The sequence below is a fragment of the Heteronotia binoei genome, chromosome 8 (genome assembly GCF_032191835.1).
Source record: "Heteronotia binoei isolate CCM8104 ecotype False Entrance Well chromosome 8, APGP_CSIRO_Hbin_v1, whole genome shotgun sequence".
In the NCBI taxonomy this organism is placed as follows: Eukaryota; Metazoa; Chordata; class Lepidosauria; order Squamata; family Gekkonidae; genus Heteronotia; species Heteronotia binoei.
In genome coordinates this window covers 80,880,666-80,901,067 of record NC_083230.1, presented here as the reverse complement: position 1 = coordinate 80,901,067, position 20,402 = coordinate 80,880,666, and the positions used below count along the sequence as shown (strand labels likewise).

The window sequence follows — 20,402 nt, the reverse complement described above, 5'->3', positions numbered from 1 at the left end:
AAAAGCACTGTATCAGAAGCAGAGGATGGCCCTTTCAGGACAAGCTCGGAGGATTAGCAACTTTTGGTTGTGAAATTACTGGCACCCCCCAGGCAGAGTTCAGATCCCCAAACCCACACCTTTTAGCCTGAAAACAAGTACAAAGCAAATAATGTTTTTCATTAGATATGAACAGAAAGTAGAAAGGTTATTTTTTAAAACTATACATGTGATACTAGATATATTAATTCTCTGCAATTTGGGAGCTGAATTACAAGATTTGTGCTAGGAAGCATTGCTGTAAACTAAATCTTTGGGAACTGAACAATATACTACTGAAGCAGGTTCCTGCTTGATTTATGTAAAACAGACTGAACCTAAGCTAAGACTTTATTGCCTATTAATTTGTGACATGAAATCCTGAGAATGTAGATGGAAAAAAATCTGTAAGTAACACATCTGTTCCAAGAAACAGAAGCTAGTAACTTTCAGAGACAAGCAGTTCTTGGTTTATGAACCATGAATATGAGCAACCAATAAAAATCATGGAATGTTTTGCACACTTTCAGACAATATATGGAAAGTGCATATAGGGTTTTTTTTTTCGCTTTATATACCATTTTTAAAGGAATTGGATTCTTTTTCACTTAAAGTTTTGAAACAGAGCTGGACAGTTATTTTGGCAGAGATGCTGTCTTTTTCCCCTATGAAGGAGGAAGTCGGAATAAATAACTCTTGGTGTGCTGTCTAACTCTACAAGGAAAGGCTGTTCCACTTAAGCAGATTTCAAGATCTTTCTACAGATCATTACTTCAGGAATAATGTTTCTGAGGCAGAAAAAAAATCAAATAGGAGTACTGAACAGCTGGTTTTATAATATTCAAGTTTTTACAATTTTTGTAAACTAAAAGTGAAGCCATAATTCTCCATTATGTTTGATACATGATAGAATACAAGAGGATGTTTGATACATGATGTAGTACACGAGGGAGAAAAGAGTGCAGAATATTTTACCTCACATATCTGATGATGGTAGTAATGATAGTTAGATTAGTTTTCCAGGTGCTTAAACTTCAATTGGTGGCATCTGTTATCCAATCTTACCACAGAAGAGGAGGTTGGTAAAAAATTAGAACGTTCAAGTGCTAGCAAAGGTAGCAATACATCCTGATAGTACTCAAATAATACCCACTTTCTGTAAGTATGCTAACTAGGCAGATAGGCACTAACAGACAACAAAGCTTTTTTTAAAAGTTTGGGGAGGGACTGTGGCTCAGTGGTAGAGCATCTGCTTGGTAAGCAGAAGGTCCCAGGTTCAATCCCCAGCATTTCCAACTAAAAAGGGTCCAGGCAAATAGGTGTGAAAAACTTCAGTTTGAGACCCTGGAGAGCCACTGCCAGTCTGAGAAGACAATATTGACTTTGATGGACCCAGGGTCTGATTCAGTATAAGGCAGCTTCATATGTTCATAACCTAAATATTCTTCTGAATTCCCACAAACCAGTAAAGAACGACATAATAAAGATTATATCCAAACCAACAGTCCTCTATGAAGTTTTTTTAATAGTCCAGTTGTGAAAGAGAATATACAATATCAGATATGTGACAATCTGACAGAAGGTAGAGAAGGAAGGAGAGAGGATACTTTAAATGAAACAAATACCATGAGGAACAACCTCATTCCCTTTACAGAGGAAGTCAACCCCTCCAAAGAGTTTATGGACTTCCACTTCATGAAATATTCCCCATTTAACTTCCTAAAACAAAATCCCCAAGAAGATTCTCTAACTATCATAAAGCGACTGGCAGCTGATGCTTCCAGGTTTCTCTTCAAGCTTGTTCTTCAGACATATTCTGGAACACTCCATGAGAACATGAATATAGTAAAAAAAAGTACTGTGAATTTTAGAGAATATTCCAGTCATTCCTCAGACATTGCTTCTGTGCTTCCTGAGAACCTGTTTTCTTTTCCTAAACTGAGTGAGATGTAGAAGCCAATACTTCAGTGCTTCAGCGGACGTTTTAACCGCATGACTGTGAATGTGGCAGCAGCAATTTTTTCATAGACGAGAAACATCAGTGCAGCAGTGAGGACAGTTTGCAGCAGTTTTGCTTCAAGCCCCTTATAGAGTCCTACTAATCCAAAGCGCCTATCAACAACAAAACAAAACACAATTTCACATGACTGGAAATGTTTTCTTGGCTATGAAATAAAATTACAGACAATATCTCATCCTTCCTCCAACATAACTTCAAGAATATGTTTGCTTCCTCCACCCGAATTAAGACCCACATAGAATTTAGAGACAACAGATGTTCATAGCTAATCAAGCTACAGGCATAAATAATCATGAAAGCAGCTAAATCAAGTACCTGCCCACTAAAAGCCAATGGCTTATTGTCCTTCTGGAAACACACAGATAGGAAAACTAGGTATTCTGCCTCCATTGTCTGTCTTTAAGCCCAAATGCCTTTTTTTTTTTTTGCAAAAGCAAGGAAGGACAAAAGTAATTTCACTGGGGAACTAGTACCAGGGCTTATCCCTTTTTCTTAGCTGCTAACTTCCCCTCAAGCTCTCCCACATATCACCTGCTTTCCCCACCTAGACTGTAGCTTCCAGACTCATGTTTGTAAGAAGCACAGGACTCAAACCTGCATTAAGGAATGGATGAAATGAGAAGGTTAAAGAGAAAAGCAATAAGCAAGGGATAGGGTTATGTACCCTTTACCTCTTGCTATTCCATCACTGGAAATCTTGCTGATCCTGTTATACTTTACAAAGTGGCACACAGGCTTCACAGGCACACAATAAAGGCAAAACTAGCTTCTCCAGTTTTGGCAGGCCTTTGGAAGGGGTAGGGGATAGTAGTACCTCCCCTTTGTGCCCCTGCCAGGTTACTCATAGCGCAGTTTTGAGAAAAGTGAACCAATATGTCCGCATTTGGTATTTTATTGTTTGTAACATTGGACTGTGCTAAGTCTTATTGCTTCATTGTTATGTTCATTGTTCCCCTTGTTGGCCCATTTGGCAAGAAAGATAGTGACTGAAATGAGACTGAAGGAACAAAAAAGATACATAAATAGTTGAGCATGAATTAGCTGTATTTACTCAACATTTTAAGTGTACAGAACTAAAAAGCTTCCATGGAGAAAAATACAAATCTTGAATGAAAGGTGCAACCATTTAAGACTACATTTTAAATTAATAATTAAAAACACTACATAATGACATGCCTGAATTGCAGTGGTTTATCAGGGATGTTGAACTGAACAGTGAGTGGAGGATGCTTGTTGCCACAACTTTTTAAACTGTAAAACTCACTTTATTCTCTGCTGAAGAAGGTAGAGGACATTTTTAAGACTGCCTAGTCTCTTGTTTTCTGGGTTCAGTCGGTGATGTCCAAACTAAAAAAGCAGAAAGGTTCAATTAGCATTTCCTATGCTATAGTTCCCTCCCCCTTCATCTTTCTGTATGCGTTGGGAAATGACATTATAGAAACCTGTGGAATTTTGCAAGGTCAGGTATAAGAAAGCAAAGCAGAACAGTGTTTAACAATTTTACAATTCTGTACTTATCTACCCACACTACAGATTATTCCACTGAATTAGAGTGAAATCTCATAACTGAACTGGCCCAGTTGTTAACTAGCTCTTACAACCTGATTTTTCAGTGCTAACATGTTCATTGCATGTCCCTTGTATTCTCAATAAAAGGTCTCCCCTCAAAAAAGAAAAGCCCAAAACCCTGACCAAGAAACTCATTCTACAGATCAGTAGGGCTGTGATGGGTGCTGAAGAAGAAATCCCCAAAGGAATGCAACATGTGGCTGCCAAGCCTTGCATTCTCCCCCTGCCTCTCCTCCCAGAAAAAGAAGATAATGAGCAATGTCTTAATCTATGCCAGGGCAAATCCCACCCAGACACTATAGTTGTGAGGCCTGGGAAACAGGCAAAATTGCCTACAAAGCAGTAACATCCACCATGGAGACCATAAGCTATTGTAGCTAATAAAACCAAACTAGAGTCTTGTATTACTTTCTCCTGAAAAAAAATCTAGTTCTATTAACGTTCAGAAATATAAACCCACATTTAATGCACTGGATACCACCTTTGTTAAAAAATCTTTCTTATAGCACCTTTTATGTAGTTTAAATTGTTTATATGTTTTTATTCCTTTATAATTGTATTTTAAACTGTTTTATCATGACTGTTAGCTGCCCAGAGTCCACTCGCGGAGTGGGCGGCATATAAATCTAAAGTGAGTAAATAAATAATACATTGTTTTGGAGGACAGTTGTTTAATGTTAATTATTCATACTTTAACAAACTACTTCTTAAAAGCTTCTCCAGAGGGGTTTAAGGTGGCTCTGCCACCACAGCAACAAATTAAGAAGCATCAGATGGGATGAATTATTTTTGGCTTGTATTGTAAAATGCTGGCTGAAGGCAATTATACAAAGGAACTATACATGACAGTGATACGGTGATAAACAAGTACTCACCCGCAAAATTGACTGCACCGTCTGCATGGGGTAAGTGAGCGTAGTGGCAATTGCTTTGGCTATTGCTCCAATGACAAATACATCTAGTGAGGAAAGCTGTAATGGTACAAGTAGATACACAGTTGCAGAAACAGGTCTGGGAATAGTTTTCATGTGACCAAAGGGAATTAAACTTCACCTTGTTGCATCTTACCTGCATTTGCTTCTTCAAAATCTTCCGCTTAAGCCCTTCGTAGAACATGAATTGTATGGCAGGATTGAACACCAACAGCAATGAGGGGAAAGTGCCATTCCACAAAGCCAGGATTCCTTCATCTCTTATTATCTGATGAAAAGCATCTGATGAGGAAGGTGGAGAGGGCCAACAGGGATCTTTAACACAGATTTGCTTTGCAGAGGGTGCTACTTAGCTACATACTTTGTCTGTCTCTCTCTGGCAATCTATCATTGTCCACAATACATTTTCCACACCTGCTCTGTAATCTCATCAGGAAGATTAACAGCCCATCAACTTCCAAAGAAGCAGCAGCAGTCAACTGCCTCCTCTCAACAACATTCCCTCTATTAGAGGATAGGATTTAAAACTCACCTCCATTAATTAATGAAAACATTGAAGTTTTTCCCCCCTGCAAGCCTGGAGGGTTCCCCAAGTTTGTTGAAAAATAACCCTTCACTCTACATGTCCCCAATCTGCAGATGAGGCCAGGTTGACTATTTAGAGACATAGATACTACACGTTACCAACAACAGACTACCCACAATACAAATCCACAGATTACCAAACTGGAGATTCTGCATGCAAGAGCCTTCAACCATTGCCAATGTGAAACAAAGAGAAGAGCAGCAACAAATTCTTACCTACAATGCCTTTGTAATTGGTTGGTATAATGTCATCATTTCTGAATTTTGCCCCTTGGAGCTTCAGACGGGTATTCACTACCCAAAGTGGAGTAGTCACCAATACGTTCACTACACCTAAGGCAAGACAAAGGGAAGGGAGAAGAAAGTAACATTTTAAATAAACAGAATGAATCTTTCCTTTAAGTTTCAATGCACATATATAACTATGGCAATATATAGAAAAGTCCATCCTAAAAAAAAAAAAACAAGAAGAGAAACAATGAAGATTTGGTAAACAGAAATACAAGAGTCTTGGCTTGCATTAATTCTTCACCATAGAGAGTTGGCAGGACAACAGATGATGAACACAAGTTGTTGAGTCAAACAGGAAAAGCAAGTTTGCTTCTCATAATAGAGACATGCCTTGGCATTCACAAATATTTCTTTGTGTTTTATGAAAGCTCTTTATTTCATTTTGGGATTCTGTAATTACAGATGATAATCAGAAAGCATTAAATTATGAAGCAAAACAACTACTTATAGAGGCTGCTGGTCATGTTGAGACATAGCCTATATATTACTCAAAGAGAGATGACAGCAATGCAGACTAATTAAGTGATGTAAGTAATAGAGCTCATAGAGTGCAACACAAAAGCAGAAAACACCAAGGAGTGGAATTATGTATCGAGAAAGCTACTCAGTGTTACAGTTTAGGACCTATTCAATTCTCTAGACATTGAAATGCAAGTTTTTGCTTCAGGGAAATTAAAATGCTGCCATCATCACATAAACTTACATATGTAGTTAAAATTCAAGCTAATGTTCCTCAAGCTAATGTTCCTCATGCATCAAGAAATCAGAGGTTTTCAGTACCACTAACACTATACATGAATCTGTGACACAAAGTGGGGGGGGGGGCTATGCTTCCAGTGTGCAAGTGTGGGATCCTTGCTCCTCTGGAAGTTTTTCTGCTGGTGAGAGGGGGAGGGACATTTTGCCTACAATTTTCTCTTCATTGCAGGTACCTATGATGCATGGGTTTTTTGCATGCTCACAGGTACCAGAAAGAAGCTAGGAAAGATCCCTTACTATAAGCTCCTCTGAACAGCACAACTCTAAGATCCAACTCAAGCATTATATGTGCCAATAACACTTGTGTTTAATATTTAAACTAGTTAGGGGGAAAGCTGAATGTGAATTAAACATTCTAATAATGAAAGCTGTAGAATATAACAAAAGCTTCCAAAGAGGAAAGATGAAGAGTTAGATGAATCTAGGTAGCTTGTGGCTCCTTCATGTGATCCAGTATCTTGCAGTGGGAAAAGGTGGAGTGGGAATGGGACATGGTGAAGCAATGAAGGGTGTAAATGTGAAAACAAATTCGCTGGAATTCACTGCCACAGGAGGAAGCAGTGGCTACAAGCATAGACAGCTTCAAGAGGAGAATGTATAAGCTATTTGCCACAGTTATTGTTGGAACTCTCTGTCTGGGGCAGTGATGCTCTGTATTCTTGTGCTTGGGGGGGCACAGTGGAAGGGCTTCTAGCCCCACTGGACCTCCTGATGGCACTTGGTTTTTTTGGCCACTGTGTGACACAGAGTGTTGGACTGGATGGGCTGTTGGCCTGATCCAACATGGCTTCTCTTATGTGACAAAATGTAAACATAAAATGAAACAAGCCTCCATATATAGGGAGATTTCACATACAAAGCACTCAAATCATTTGGCTTTAAAAGTATCTTCAGGAAGCATTTACAGTAATAGGATATATCTCCTCAGCTTTAGAATGTTTGTACTCCAAGGCATCACAGTTGGTAGGATTCCATTACCTGCAACCACCCCAAGAGTCAAATCTTTTCCTGTGGTGGAATGGTGACCTTTGACCCACACTGCTTTTAGACTGTTAAATGTATAGAAATAGACAAAGTTGGAACAACAAAGGCTGGAGATGACAGGGAACCACCCTCGATATGGAGCCAGGCTAAGGAAGAAAAAGAGAAAAAAGCCAAAGTAAAGGTCACGCAGTTGCCTTTAGCAAGAAATAAAGCAACAGAAGTTGCAAGCTTGTTCCAAAATCCAGCAATCACAAAAACAACCCCTGCCTGCAAAAAGGGATTTTGTTAAGTCCATGAAAAGCAAATGGACTGACTAAAGTTTTGTTTCCAAAGGTAACTGTGAACCCAAAATAGCTTGTATCACTAATGCAGCTATTCTATGTGTGCTCATTTGGGATTAAAGCCCAATTTAAATGTGATGCTAGTGAAACAAAATAATTCACCTCAGGACACAGCACTTGTACAACATTTTATTTAAACTAGATTGCTACCTAGCAAGTGCCCATTTAGCATGCCAATAAAAACACCCATCCAAAGTCCTACAGCTGAGTTATTTTGCTTCATAATGCACTGAAATCGGCGCTTAGCCTAATTTAATTCACTGGTATGTACTTCCAAGCAGATGTACACAGGTCAGAGATGCCCAGGACTCAAGTTGTTTTAATGACATCCAGTGTATATGAAAAAACAAAATGGTATATCTAAACTGGAGATGGTTGACTGTGTCAGTGATTTCCCACCAGAAATTATTCCTTACCACATAGCAAAGTGCTTAGGGACAGTTCCGCTTGAAGGTTTAAAAATGAATCTCCTTCTGGCCAGAAACTGGAAGCTGTTGATGTCAGCCTTCTCTGTAAGCCTCTGTCTTCCTAGGAATTCTGTTTTTCCAGGCCCAGAAGGGAACATGGAAGTTAACACTAACTCTTCTACTATGGGGTAAAGAATTCTTTCTTTTTGCATGCAAGATTAGTGGGTTACAAAACAATGATTTTTAGTATAAAGCTTGGAAGCACAAATGCTAGGCAAATGACTTTACTGCATCAGGTAGACAGGCAGACTCCATATTAAAGAAGAAGACTGGTGAAAATTCACATTCTGCTCACTGAAAGTATCTCTACTTACAGGCCTTCTTCTTTTATTATCTCCAACAGAACTGCATGTGTCCTCTTGGATTTGCGTTTTTCATCAACTGGAAGAGAAGACAAATATTTAATCCTTGATGAAACAGAACAATTTCTTTCTCATTTCTCTTTTTGTTCTAAGAACACGTTCGGACATGATGGAGAAGCCAGTCAAACAGGAAACAGCAATGCCTCATAATATATGTTCCATCTCCAGGCTTATGAAGCATTAACCTTCACTATTCTTGAACGGAAAGATGTGCAAATTGATCATCAATCAGGAAATGTAGATAGATGTCAAAGTTCTATTTTGGATAGCATGGGAAACACACTAGGCTATGTCCTGCCACTCCATTCAGCAAAGTGTGAAGTCGTCTTCCAGCCCAAAGGACATTCCTACAACTTAAGATGTTCTTTTGGCAGCAGAAGAGCCTCTTAACTTGGAGGAAGGCTTCAAACTTAGCTGAGTGGAATGGTGTGAATCCAACAGCCCTTAAGAACACCTTTGTATTTCTCAAGGTCACTTCATATGTGACACTACAGATGTAGATCCTTCTTTTCCAGGGTATACATACAAACCTGTGTCTGTACTAAAAAAAAAAGACACCTCATCTAGGAGTAGCATCTCTCTCAGATGCAAGTCTCACATAATATCTGTATTATGTACTTATTTAATCTGTATTATATATTCAGGCATTTGTCAGGGTGTGGTCCATTCAAAATCACAGAAATCTTAATGTTATTCTCTGTTGGATCGTTCTAAACAGATCTGCTACTATATAAATAACATACAGCTGTCATAGGCTGGAAAAATTTTGAATTCCTAAGTGTCAAGGAATTCAGACCCTGAAAATATCAACCCTGAAGCAACATTCTCCTTTCTGAAGCTTTTCACATAGCACTGAGGAGGTGACATGCTGTGGCCGACTATATACTTGAGAGACTTCACATTCATTTTAATAGTTGCTTGTTGCTGAAAAAAATAACAGTGTCTTCTTTTGAAGAAAAATCTTCATTAGTTCGCTGACACAAGAACTTGAATTGAGAAATATTGTGTTCAAATCTCTGCTCAGCAATAAAGCTTACTATGTGCTGTTCGACAAGTCACTAGCTTCCTTCCTAACTTGGAAGACAATACAGTATAGTGGATAGAGTGTCAGGCTAGGACTGCGGAGTCTAAGGAGTACATCTGCACTTTGTCATTAAATTCACTGGCTGACCTGGGACCAATTGCTTAGTTGACTGACCTCTCAGGTTGCTACAAGAATAAAATGGGGAAGGGAGAGCCATGTGTTGTTGTTGTTGTTTTTTTTTGGGGGGGGGCGTTAAAATTATACCGACTTATGAAAAGGTTCAAAACATTAGACAGTAAAACATAACCTTGTGTATAGTACAGAGTTTCCACAAATCAAAAAATTGAAGCAGTGTAATTGTAAACAAAAAACATCCCATGCAAACAAATAACAAGTGAAATTCACGTCCAAGTGATTACCACAGATTACTAATGGAAAAGATACAAAGCTTGGTGTCCAATTAAAGAAGATTTTAAAGAAATGGTTGCTGAGTCAGTAGCCAATTCTTTAAAATTTGGTCATCAAACTAGAAGTAGTAAGGTTCCCTCCATGTTGTGCAACCAAATCTGAAGTTTTATCTAACAAAAATAATCCCACATTTTAGGTACTACTGATGCATTGAAGGGTCTTTCCAATGTGAGGCAAGGGCATGTTTAGCTGCCGTTAAGAGTGTTGAGATGAGGTCTCTGATGTGATGTCTGGTGGGAATCAGGGTGTCGTGCCATAAATTTAGGAGGATTAGCATTGGATCATTAGGAATAGAGTAGCCCATGATTGATAGCTATGAACTTGAACATCTTAGAGGAAGGGCAATAACAAAATATGATAGATAACTAAAGCCTATTTTACATACACAGAATATTGAGGGGCAGACACCTGAGGCAGGACAGTAGGATGGATTATAACCATTAAAGTCTTCAGATAGTGTCTCACTTTATAAAAACTCTCCCTTATATAAACTTCCTGCAATCTTCCTTGCTGTGCTAGCTTCTTATTTGTAAGGAATGCCGTACACAGATAAGTGTTAAAAAATGGCACTTTCCACTTCCTGCCTGACATGGTAAAGTCCACTGTGCCACCTTGTTCTGCTGCATATGTAAATCAGGCTTAGCTTATCATACAGGGTTATTGCAAGGATAACTCTGAGCTCCTTGAAGGAATAGCAACATACAATAAATGAGTCAGGGTTCTGTAGAATTTTTTTTTCTCTAAAAGACGGAGAGTAATTTTTCACTGACTCCCCTTCATGCTGTTCCTGAAAGTTTCCCTCTCTTCCCAAGAGAAGCATTTTGGAGGGTACTTTGGGCTGCAGAGAATGGAAGAAGGTGAGGAAAATTCACTAAACTGACAAATTCTTTCTGTCAACAAAAATAATCCACAAGGCAATAATAAGGAGAAGACTGGAAGGCAAGTCCTCAAAGGATAAATCTAACAACTATGTATTTTTCAATCTGGTCTGGCTATGACACAGAGATGGTAGTGGTTGCCCTGGAGGACAGGCTCTCTTTAAATATGGACAAGAGCTGTGCTTTCCTTTCTGTTGATATTAGATCTTTCAACAACATTCAACACAGTTGACCACTTGATGCTAGTCAAATGCTCAAGGTACATTCTTATACTAAGATACAGTCTTTTTCTTGTTAACCAGAGGCTGGTAGTTGAGAAGTTTGAATCAGATAATGAGGATGGAAGTGATGTTGGAGAGTAAAGCTGAGGTACTGAAGAGTATAGCACTACCCACTTTTGATGCAGTACAATCATTGCTGGCTTGGGAATGTTGTTAGATAGTCTTCTCATGAAGACACAGGTGGATGAAGCAGCTAAATGCATTTCACACAAGAACTGGCCTCATATCTTGACTTTACCAGTCAGGCTAGGCTGCTTCATGCTACAGTAACTTCAAAACTGGTCTACTGTAATGTGCTCTATATGAGGCTGTGCTTGAAAACAACTCAGAACATGAACTAATGCAAAATGCAGCAGCTTATTTACCCTCTGCAATTACCTGCAATTCACATAATATACCAATATTAAAGTTACAGCATTGACAGTCTATTTCTGGGTTGGATTCCAGGGTGCTGGTTATAAGGTTCTTCATTGCCCGTATGTCTTCAAACAAACTCCTTGACAGCAGCTTCACTCAACAGACCAAGGCCTACTTACAGGGCTATCATGCATGCGGATTAGATTCCCTGTGTGGTGGAACAGTCTTCCCATGCAGACTGGGCAAGCCTTCACATTATTAGCGTTCTGGTGTCAGTGCAAAACCAAATTATTTAGACAAAATATGCAGTAAACAAAAGATCTCCAGTCATCTTAAATTGTTTTGATTTGTATTATATGTAGATTTCACTTATTTGTCTTATTCTGGAGTATTTTAAAATTCACTGGAAGGTCCTTTCTAGGAGAAAGGTGGGCTACCAGGTCTTAAATAAATGTACGTGCTTACCTTGAAGTCTTAGCCTAGCTGTATCCAGAGGAAAAAACACAGTCATTGCTGTCATGCTGCCCTAAGAAATGAAGTAAACAGAGTTAACTTCATTGACAATGCTAGCCTAAGCAAATACCACTCTAACCCACTGACTCCAGCAACACCCAGGATTAGGCAATAGGAAGAAGCAGGAACAGCAGCCCTGTTGTAATGTGGTTTTCAGAAATCACCCCCTTTAGAAAGAAAGCTGCAGCTGATGCTTGTATAGAATAAGGATTTACCATTAACTATATTAATAATTATTAGTATCAAGGGTAACACGGCATATGAAAAAGATAAAAAGAAAACATCACTGATTCACTAAAAGTCCTACTTTAATCTTTTTCCTATTCCTCTGACTGTAAACTCTTTGACTGGGAATACTGTATCATCTCTGTGCAGCATTTTAATGTTTTAGCACTAAAAATATGCTAGGTAATAGGAGTATCCTTAATAAAGATAAGGAGACATTACCTAGGAAAATATGTTCTCTTTAACTACTGGCCCTCATACACATTTGACGGCATTCCCAAATTGCTACTGTTTATAAATCGGGACCTTTCTGTATTATAAAGGAACCCAGGGCAGAATTGCCTGCAAAATAAGGTTGATACACAATTAATATTTACTTTAGCACCAACCAGACAGAAGCAGATCATATCACAACTGTGTGTTAACCTTAGAAATGCATAAAGCATTCTAAATTCTCCACTGATTACCAAGGTTTTACAGTCATACAGCTATGGAAGAGCTTGAAATAGAATGGAGGCAAGTATTGAAAAAGTTTGGAAGATTTTTAAGATGTGGTTTTGCAAGCTTGGTGTCAATAGATAAATACTCTAGCTGACTCCCACTCCCATCTTACCCATACAAGCCTGAACAAAAGTTTGTATAAATTATGAGTAAGACAGATAGAACTGATTTCACCTGTAGATCAATCTTGCATTTCTCTAGCCACTACCCTGGGTGATTTAACTCAGTAGTCTAAAACTGCCATGGTACTTATTCTTGCAGGAAGGCTGCCACAACAATTACTTTTCCCCCCAGATGTTCATAAGATCTGTATGAATAAGGTTAATCACCGTTTTTAAAAATGTTCTTACATAGGTACTTGCAATTATCCTGACATTTTAAAAAAATTAGTCATTATCTTCATTTTTTTATGTAGTATAATTTTGAAACAAGGCCACAGGCAAAATATCAGAAGAAACTCCCTCCCCAGAACTAGGTCACAACATATGGACATATGAAGCTGCCTTATACTGAATCAGACCCTTGGGCCATCAAAGTCAGTATTGTCTACTCAGACTGGCAGCGGCTCTCCAGGTTCTCAAGCTGAGGTTTTTCATACCTACTTGCTTGGACCCTTTTTTGGAGATGTCAGGGATTGAACCTGGGACCTTCTGCTTACCAAGCAGATGCTCTACCACTGACCCACCGTCCCTCCCCAAACAATACATTGAAATAAACAGAGGCTCCATAAACTAGGTTTGATTCAGAGGAAAGAGTATCAAACACGGGCCTCCTTTCAGATCCCAGACATAAACATCTTTGAGTGATGCTACACAAACCACACTCTAAGCTTTAACTTTCCACAGCAGTCAACAGTTAGTAGGCCTGACAAAGTTTGTGGTTGCCTTTAAATGCATCCCTTCCCCAACACAAGGAAGGGTGTGTGTGTCTTGTCTCTGATGCTGTGCTGAGTGTAAGAAGGCACTCAAAGCAGCAAGGAAAATTTTCAAAGTCCATCATAAAGTCAAGTTAAAGCCCACAAACTTCTCCTAAGTTCCAGACTCAGGAGAATGCTCATCCCTGACTTCGTGCTGGCCTTTAGAGGCTCTACGCAATATTTTTTTGCCATTTCAGAGTGCCTCAGAAGCACAGAGCAACTTCAGAAGCAAGCCTGTTTGTCCCTTCTTTACCCACAACTGGAGAGCACACTTGGTAGATTCCTGACTCCTCATGTATGAAATAAGAGTAATACTGATCTGTTTCCCAGGCAGGATGACTTTGTTGCAAGGATGAAATTTTAAAAAGTAGTGATTCAAGGAAGAATGTAGATGTATTGTTTCTTGCAAGGTTGTAAATTTCTAAGTGAAAACAGATTTCTACAGCACTTATTTTCCTAGATGAACTAGACACATGTAGTGAACACAAGCTTTTTAAGAGCTCAGCCAGTCACATACAAAGTGAGGTGCAGGTCTTACTTTAACAGAAAAGCAGTGCTCATTAAGAGGGTGCTGAACCCTCTCTTGTTCCCATGCCTTAGCTCACCTCAGCACAAAGTCCCAGCTATGTCTCACTGATCCTGGCACATTTAAGTGAACAGCAAAGGGTGGGAAAATCATGGGCAGGGCTGTAAGGCAAAAGAAGGATTCGGCACATTTCTCTCACATGGCCCTATATAGTTAGACCCATTAAATGTGTGACTGCTCCAATTTGGTTGGTTTTAAACATATGGAACAATTAATTATCTATTTATAGCTTGCTTCCCCTTCCAATGGGAACTTCAAAACAGTTTACACCACCATTCTGCTCTCCTCCACTTTTTCCTTATGGGGACCCCTTGGACTGCACACATCCAACCTCTGCTGCACAGCTCCCAGTGGAGCACCGGCTCTGGTTCAAGGTTTTGGTTTTAACCTCTAAGGCCCTTAGAGTTCAGGGACACACACATTTTTGGGACTGCCTCTCTCAGTATGCCCCTGGAAGAGTGTTACGCTAAGAACCTTTCCTGGTGGTCCCCGACCTGAGAGAGAGATCTGGCTGTCCTCAACTAAGGCTAGGGCCTTTTCAGTCCTAGCCCCCTCCTGATGGAACTTTCTGTTTGAGAATATCCACACCCAATGAGATTTGCTGCCCTTCCATAGGGCATGCAAGTCAGAGATGTTCCGTCAGGCATTTGGCAGAGAACAGCAATGGTCCAGCACTCTTACACTCCCTCATTCTTTTACACCCCTGTCACCCAGAGGGTTGGTGGGTACAAATTTTTCCATCATCTGGATAGTATATTGATTTACTGTTAATGTTTTTAGCATTTTAATATTGTTTTAATCTTCTCACTTATTGTACATCTCCTTGATGCACGCCACCCTGAGCCCTATTTTGTAGGGAAGGGCAGCCAACAAATAAAATAAATAACTATATACCCCCCACAGCAGGCATCCTGTGAGGTAATCTAGGCTGAGTGATAGTGACTGGCCTAAGGTCTCCCAGCAAGTTTCCATAACAGAATGCAGATCTGAACATGGGTTTTCCAGATCCTGGACAGACACTCTAACCACTACACCACACTGATGTATGACCCATTAAATACCCCTTCATTTTCACAATGAATAGTAAATATGGAATGGGTCAGCTAAGTAGCACAACAGACCCTTTATTTCCTGTCTCCCCTACAATCTCTTATACTGGCTACGTGCAAAAGATAGCACCTGTTGTCACAGATAAAGCACTAAGGAGCAAAGGGGAAAAGAAAGGGTAGTCCACAAAGCCCAACTTGACTCCAACTTCTTAATTCTCTCAGCAGTAAAGCTGTGCTTGATACAAGATGTACCACTGTGTTTACTAGTGCTCAAAGAAACCCTAGCCTGAAACACCACGGCATTAATATGGACAAAATTCTGCAAGAAACTGAACTGCATCATCTGATTTTCAGCAAAGATCGTGGCATGCCCCACAAAGTATCCTATGAATCAGTTTACAGGAACAAACAGGAATGAGTTTGTAGCCCTTGCAGCTGTGAAGGTAACTTAAACATTCAGATGCCAGACTGCAAGTTTTACTTCTGTGTCATAAACAGTCAGGTCATAAAATGCCTCAGGGCCATCTAATCCAACCATCTCCTCAGTGCAGTAATACACAACTGCAGTGTCCTGCCCTTACATTTAGTTAGTGTGAAGCAATTATGGGTTATGTTAGCTTAACTATTTTCTTGCTTTAAAAATCCTTGAAAGTGAGCTTCTGCATGCATAACTGCATTCAGACATGGATGTTTCAAATACAAAATTCTATTTTTCATCACTAATCTCCAGATTAACATGGCGGAAAAAATTCTATGTGAAATCCTGAACTCTCAAACCAACCCAAAATGTGAGTCTTCCCATACAGGAATGAAGCTAGTAATATCTGTTTTGACAGCAAATTTAAAGAGCAATCCTAAACAGATCTACTCATATATCTACTCAGGTCTATTCAGTGGACTTATTCCCATGAAAGTGTTTTCAGGTTTGCCCTTTTCGACAGTGATTTTCAACTACTTGCTGATAAACAGACACCCAAAGAGGTTAACACAGACCATTTACCACAATGCGCAGTGGTGTAAGCTGGTTGGCTGTGATGCCTCATTCAAGGGGTGTGGAGAATTTGACCTAAACTCCACAAAAATACCGGGGGGGGGGGGGAATGTTCTAGGGGAAATCCTCTTTATCACTTGGCAGCTGTTGCTGATTACAGCCCGATTCACACATGCAGGAGAATGAAGCTGGAAATGAGAGTCAGAGTCCAAAGGTGGAAAAGTAGCAAGCACTCACTAAGATGGAGGATAACAGTTTGGAACATTCCTTCATTTAAACCTCTATGCAACTAGCAAACAAGCAGAGTGCGGGAGGACTTCTGCCTCTCCTCTTTGCGCACTGGACTGGACTGCAAGAAGATCAAATCAGTCAGTCCTAAGGGAAATCAACCCTGACTGTTCCCTGCTGAAGCTCAAATACTTTGGCCACCAAATGAGAAGGGAGCACTCACTGGAGAAGACCTTGATGCTGGGAAAGACAAAAGGCAAAAGAAGAAGGGGAGGGCAAAAGATGAGATGGCTGGACAGCGTTACTGATGTAACTAACACGAATTTGAGTAGACTTCGGAGGATGGTGAAAGTCAGGAGGATCTGGCATGACTTTGTCCATGGGGCCGCAAAGAGTCGGCGACTGAACAACAAAAACCACCATAGGTAGACATTCCGAATTATAATCTTCTATGATCCTCCACCATCAGTGGGAAGCAGCGCAGTCACTTCCCCATCTCTGATCTCCGCCACTTCATGCCCCCGCACACGTGAACCAGGCCACGCACGTCATGATGAATGATTAGTCCTCCGCGTTCAAGCGACGTCTTTGGGACAGTTTGAGTGTAGAAGAGAAAGTCTTATGCAGAAAGCACGGAGGCACCCACTGAGATAATTTAAAACAAAGCAGCAAGAAATCTTCACTCTGCGTACTATATATACCTATAAGACCTGGGGCAAGGAGGGATTCCGGATGGTACACAAAGTTGTGAGAATGAAGCCATGAACACTTCCCTTTCCTCTCCCTTACTTTCTCGAGACCCGGATCAATCCACCCCCAAGCGTAGCCACTCACCACAGCCCCAGCCATAGCATGCACCAAGCTCTCGTAGGAAAGCACCCCGGCCATGGCTACACCTTTGATGGGCTCCGTCCACCACAAACTTCCCCAGCTGCAGGAAGGGGAGGAGGAGCGAGACAAGAGGTAAGGGAAAGAGGGACAGCCCCTATCCTGACATTAGTGTCGCGTGACTTTGGCGTCCGCAGTTTCTCCGTCCCCCAACCAATCACACGGCGCGCCCCGACAGCAGGGCGGACCGTTCTATCAGAAGCCGGATTTGAGCGCCGCCCGCCCTTTTCCTTTTAAAAAACCCCTCATCTCTTACATGCATGGCTTAATTGTGGTTGCAATACAGACCCTCGTTTAGGGAACAAATACCACAAATTAATGGGATTTACCTCCTAAAGTTGGGTAGGATGAACGTCTCTGGCACTTGAGATTTAGGAATCACTTTGAAGCTTAGATATGCAGCAGCCACGCCATACTCTTTATACTACCTTCTGAATGGGAAATAAGGACTCAGATATCTCTATTCGTCAAGCTTACACCCAGAAATCGTGTTGGTTTCTAAGGTATTACTGGACTTGAATCTGTCATACTCTACATATTATGGATACCTTGGAACCTTCAAACTAAATGTATGCAGTACAATGACCTGATTGAACTAGAATTCCAATGATACACTACTCAAGCTCCACCAATCATCCTGCATTGCTTGTAGTATCTATTGAACTTAAGAGTTGCCAAGTCTGTGTTGGAAAATTCCTGGAGACTTTGGGGGTGGATCCAGGAAATGGTGGGAAAGGAGGGGCATCAGAATGGTGTAATGCCATAGACTCCACCCTTCAAAGCAGCCATTTTCTCCAGGGGAGCTCATCTATGGAGGCTGGCAATCCTAACTGAACTTGTCTTGATTCTTGTGCAACTATACTCATGTACTGCCAACAGGAAAGCAGTAATGACATATCTTTGTAATTTCTGTGAAAAGGCAGGCACAATCCCATTAAACACATGTCAGTAGACCTCCCAAATGTGCCACATGGGATCCTCCATATATTTTCAACTATGACGCAGAGGGTTTTTTTTTAAGAATATAGACGCCATATTACATAACCTATGGCTGAATATTTGAAGATTTCTATGTTGACTCACTACAGACTCTATACAATGAGGCTTAAAGTAAAATGCTGTAATAGTTTGTTGACTTGTCCATTTTAAAAACAGAGCCACAGCACAAAACATAAAGCTGGTCTTAAAACAGTTAAAAGACCTCTGAGTTAAAAGAAATGTTTTGGCCAGTCACCTAAAAGCAGGGCAGATGCCCAAAAAGCCTGAAGGGAGTCATTTCAAAGGCAAGGTGTGTGTCACCACTGAAAATGTTCTAATTACCATCCAGCTCAATGCAGAAGTCCAGAAAGCTAGGCTGGGAGGCTGATCCTTTAGGTACTGTACCCTAGCCACAAATTGGTCCAGGCCTCTCCTCCCCAAGCCTATTTCAGACTTTAAAGAACATGCACTGAGTTGTACCCAGAAAGAGACAGGCAGCCAATGCAGAATTTATACAATCCCTGCACCCCATACAGTAGTCTGGATGATGTATGCTGTACCAGCTGAAAATTTTAGCATGTTTGAAGTAGAAGTGTCAAATTCATTTGTTACACGGGCCAGATCTGACATTGTCACTTTGCTGGGCCAGGCCACGCCTACCATAAAATATAACATGAGGCACTAGAGATATAAACTTTATAAAGGTGATGTTGAATGACAATAGTGGGTATAGCAGGCTTGATTGAATTTAAATGTGATATGCAATGGGGTACTAGGTATGGCTATACCAGCACTGGTAATGAGAGAGGAAACCTAAGCCTCAACTCCATCCAGAAGGATTCAGTCCAGGAGAATATAAAGAATGGAAGAAGATATTGGATTTATATCCCGCCCTCCACTCCGAAGAGTCTCAGAGCGGCTCACAATCTCCTTTACCTTCCTCCCCCACAACAGACACCCTGTGAGGTGGGTGGGGCTGGAGAAGGCTCTCACAGCAGCTGCCCTTTCAAGGACAACCTCTGCCAGAGCTATGGCTGACCCAAGGCCATGCTAGCAGGTGCAAGTGGAGGAGTGGGGAATCAAACCCAGTTCTCCCTGATAAGAGTCCACACACTTAGCCACTACACCAAACTGGTTCGACTGGACAAAAGTCGAACATTAGAAACCACAACGTTCAGTTGCTGACCTAAGAGTAGCAGTGCTCTTACAAAGGAATTTAAAGGGAAGATGAGAGAGACTGCAGAATTGCAACTGATGAATTAAGAACTAGTTTTCCTGTCTCATAACATACTATTATCATTCGGCATATGAAATCACTCCACTCTCCAAGACATAAGGACCAATCCAAGTGTTCTAATTCCTAATCAGGGTCTTTTTGAAAGAAAATAAATCAATATAGGGACAGAGAAATCCAATCTTTAAAAAAAAAAAAAGACCAGTAACTTTTCAGAATTAGCCAAAATAATTTCCTCAATGTACACTGTGCTTGTCACAAGAATCCATCCACCCACCCATGAAGTAGTGTGCTAGTATGCCAAAGCTTATACCTAGAATAAAGCGTTGTTGGTCTCAAGCTGCCATGATGGGACTCTACACTTGTTTCTTCTCTCTCTCCTCCCCAGAAGAGTAGCAGCTGCCCCAGAGAAGGAAACAGAAATTCATCTCTCTCTCTCTGTCTAACTGAGAAGGGCTTATTTTTCTATGTCCTGCACAAAGCAGGAAGCAGCCATGGAGCCCCATGTGTGTGAGAGAGAGCGGGAGGGAGGCAAGAGGCAGGAAACAGGAAGCAAAAAGCCACTGTGGGAGCTGGGAAAAAAGCAAGCTATATTGTGGCGGGGGGGCAGGCGGATTTGAGCCCTGCGACTGCATGTTTGACACTCCTAGTTTAAAGACTGTCCAACATACAACACATTAACAATAATCTAATCTGGATTTGATCAGAGCATGGATCACGGGCCAGGTACTGGCCTACAATTCAAGCCAATATCCTTGAAATAGATGATTTATTACTTCGTTTCTAAAACTACTGACATAATTACATCAACAATTAGCATAATAACCATTCTCTCATTTATTATTCTAGCAGAACCCTCCCCTCTGAAATAGTTGTTGTTTATCACTCACCTTTAATATGCAAAGCAGCCAGTTACATAGAAGCAGAACAAACTGGTTACAAAACTCTTGCTGCACA

The 20,402-nt window shown here is 40.6% G+C and overlaps 1 protein-coding gene across 1 annotated transcript; it reads right to left on the bottom strand.

Annotated features, from left to right (window-relative positions):
• Positions 1 to 1,523: 1,523 nt before the first annotated feature.
• Positions 1,524 to 17,351, bottom strand: SLC25A17 (solute carrier family 25 member 17). The gene is made up of 9 exons (XM_060245397.1): positions 17,180 to 17,351; positions 11,802 to 11,862; positions 8,281 to 8,347; positions 7,153 to 7,304; positions 5,341 to 5,457; positions 4,676 to 4,821; positions 4,483 to 4,578; positions 3,303 to 3,385; positions 1,524 to 2,130 (listed from the first exon to the last, which is right to left on the bottom strand). Exons 1-9 carry the CDS (start codon positions 17,231 to 17,233, stop codon positions 1,983 to 1,985), a joined length of 924 nt encoding a protein of 307 aa, XP_060101380.1. The 5' UTR covers positions 17,234 to 17,351; the 3' UTR covers positions 1,524 to 1,982.
• Between the last annotated feature and the right edge of the window lie 3,051 nt (positions 17,352 to 20,402).

Bases quoted from the DNA above. Each gene is read 5' to 3' on its own strand.
- SLC25A17 (XM_060245397.1), bottom strand. From the start codon at position 17,233: ATGGCCGGGGTGCTTTCCTACGAGAGCTTGGTGCATGCTATGGCTGGG. The intron at 7,305-8,280 runs GTAAGTAGAGAT...TTTCTTCCTTAG, and splicing joins ATAATAAAAGAAGAAGGCCT to CCTGGCTCCATATCGAGGGT. The intron at 4,822-5,340 runs GTAAGAATTTGT...CTTCCTCATCAG, and splicing joins CAATTACAAAGGCATTGTAG to ATGCTTTTCATCAGATAATA.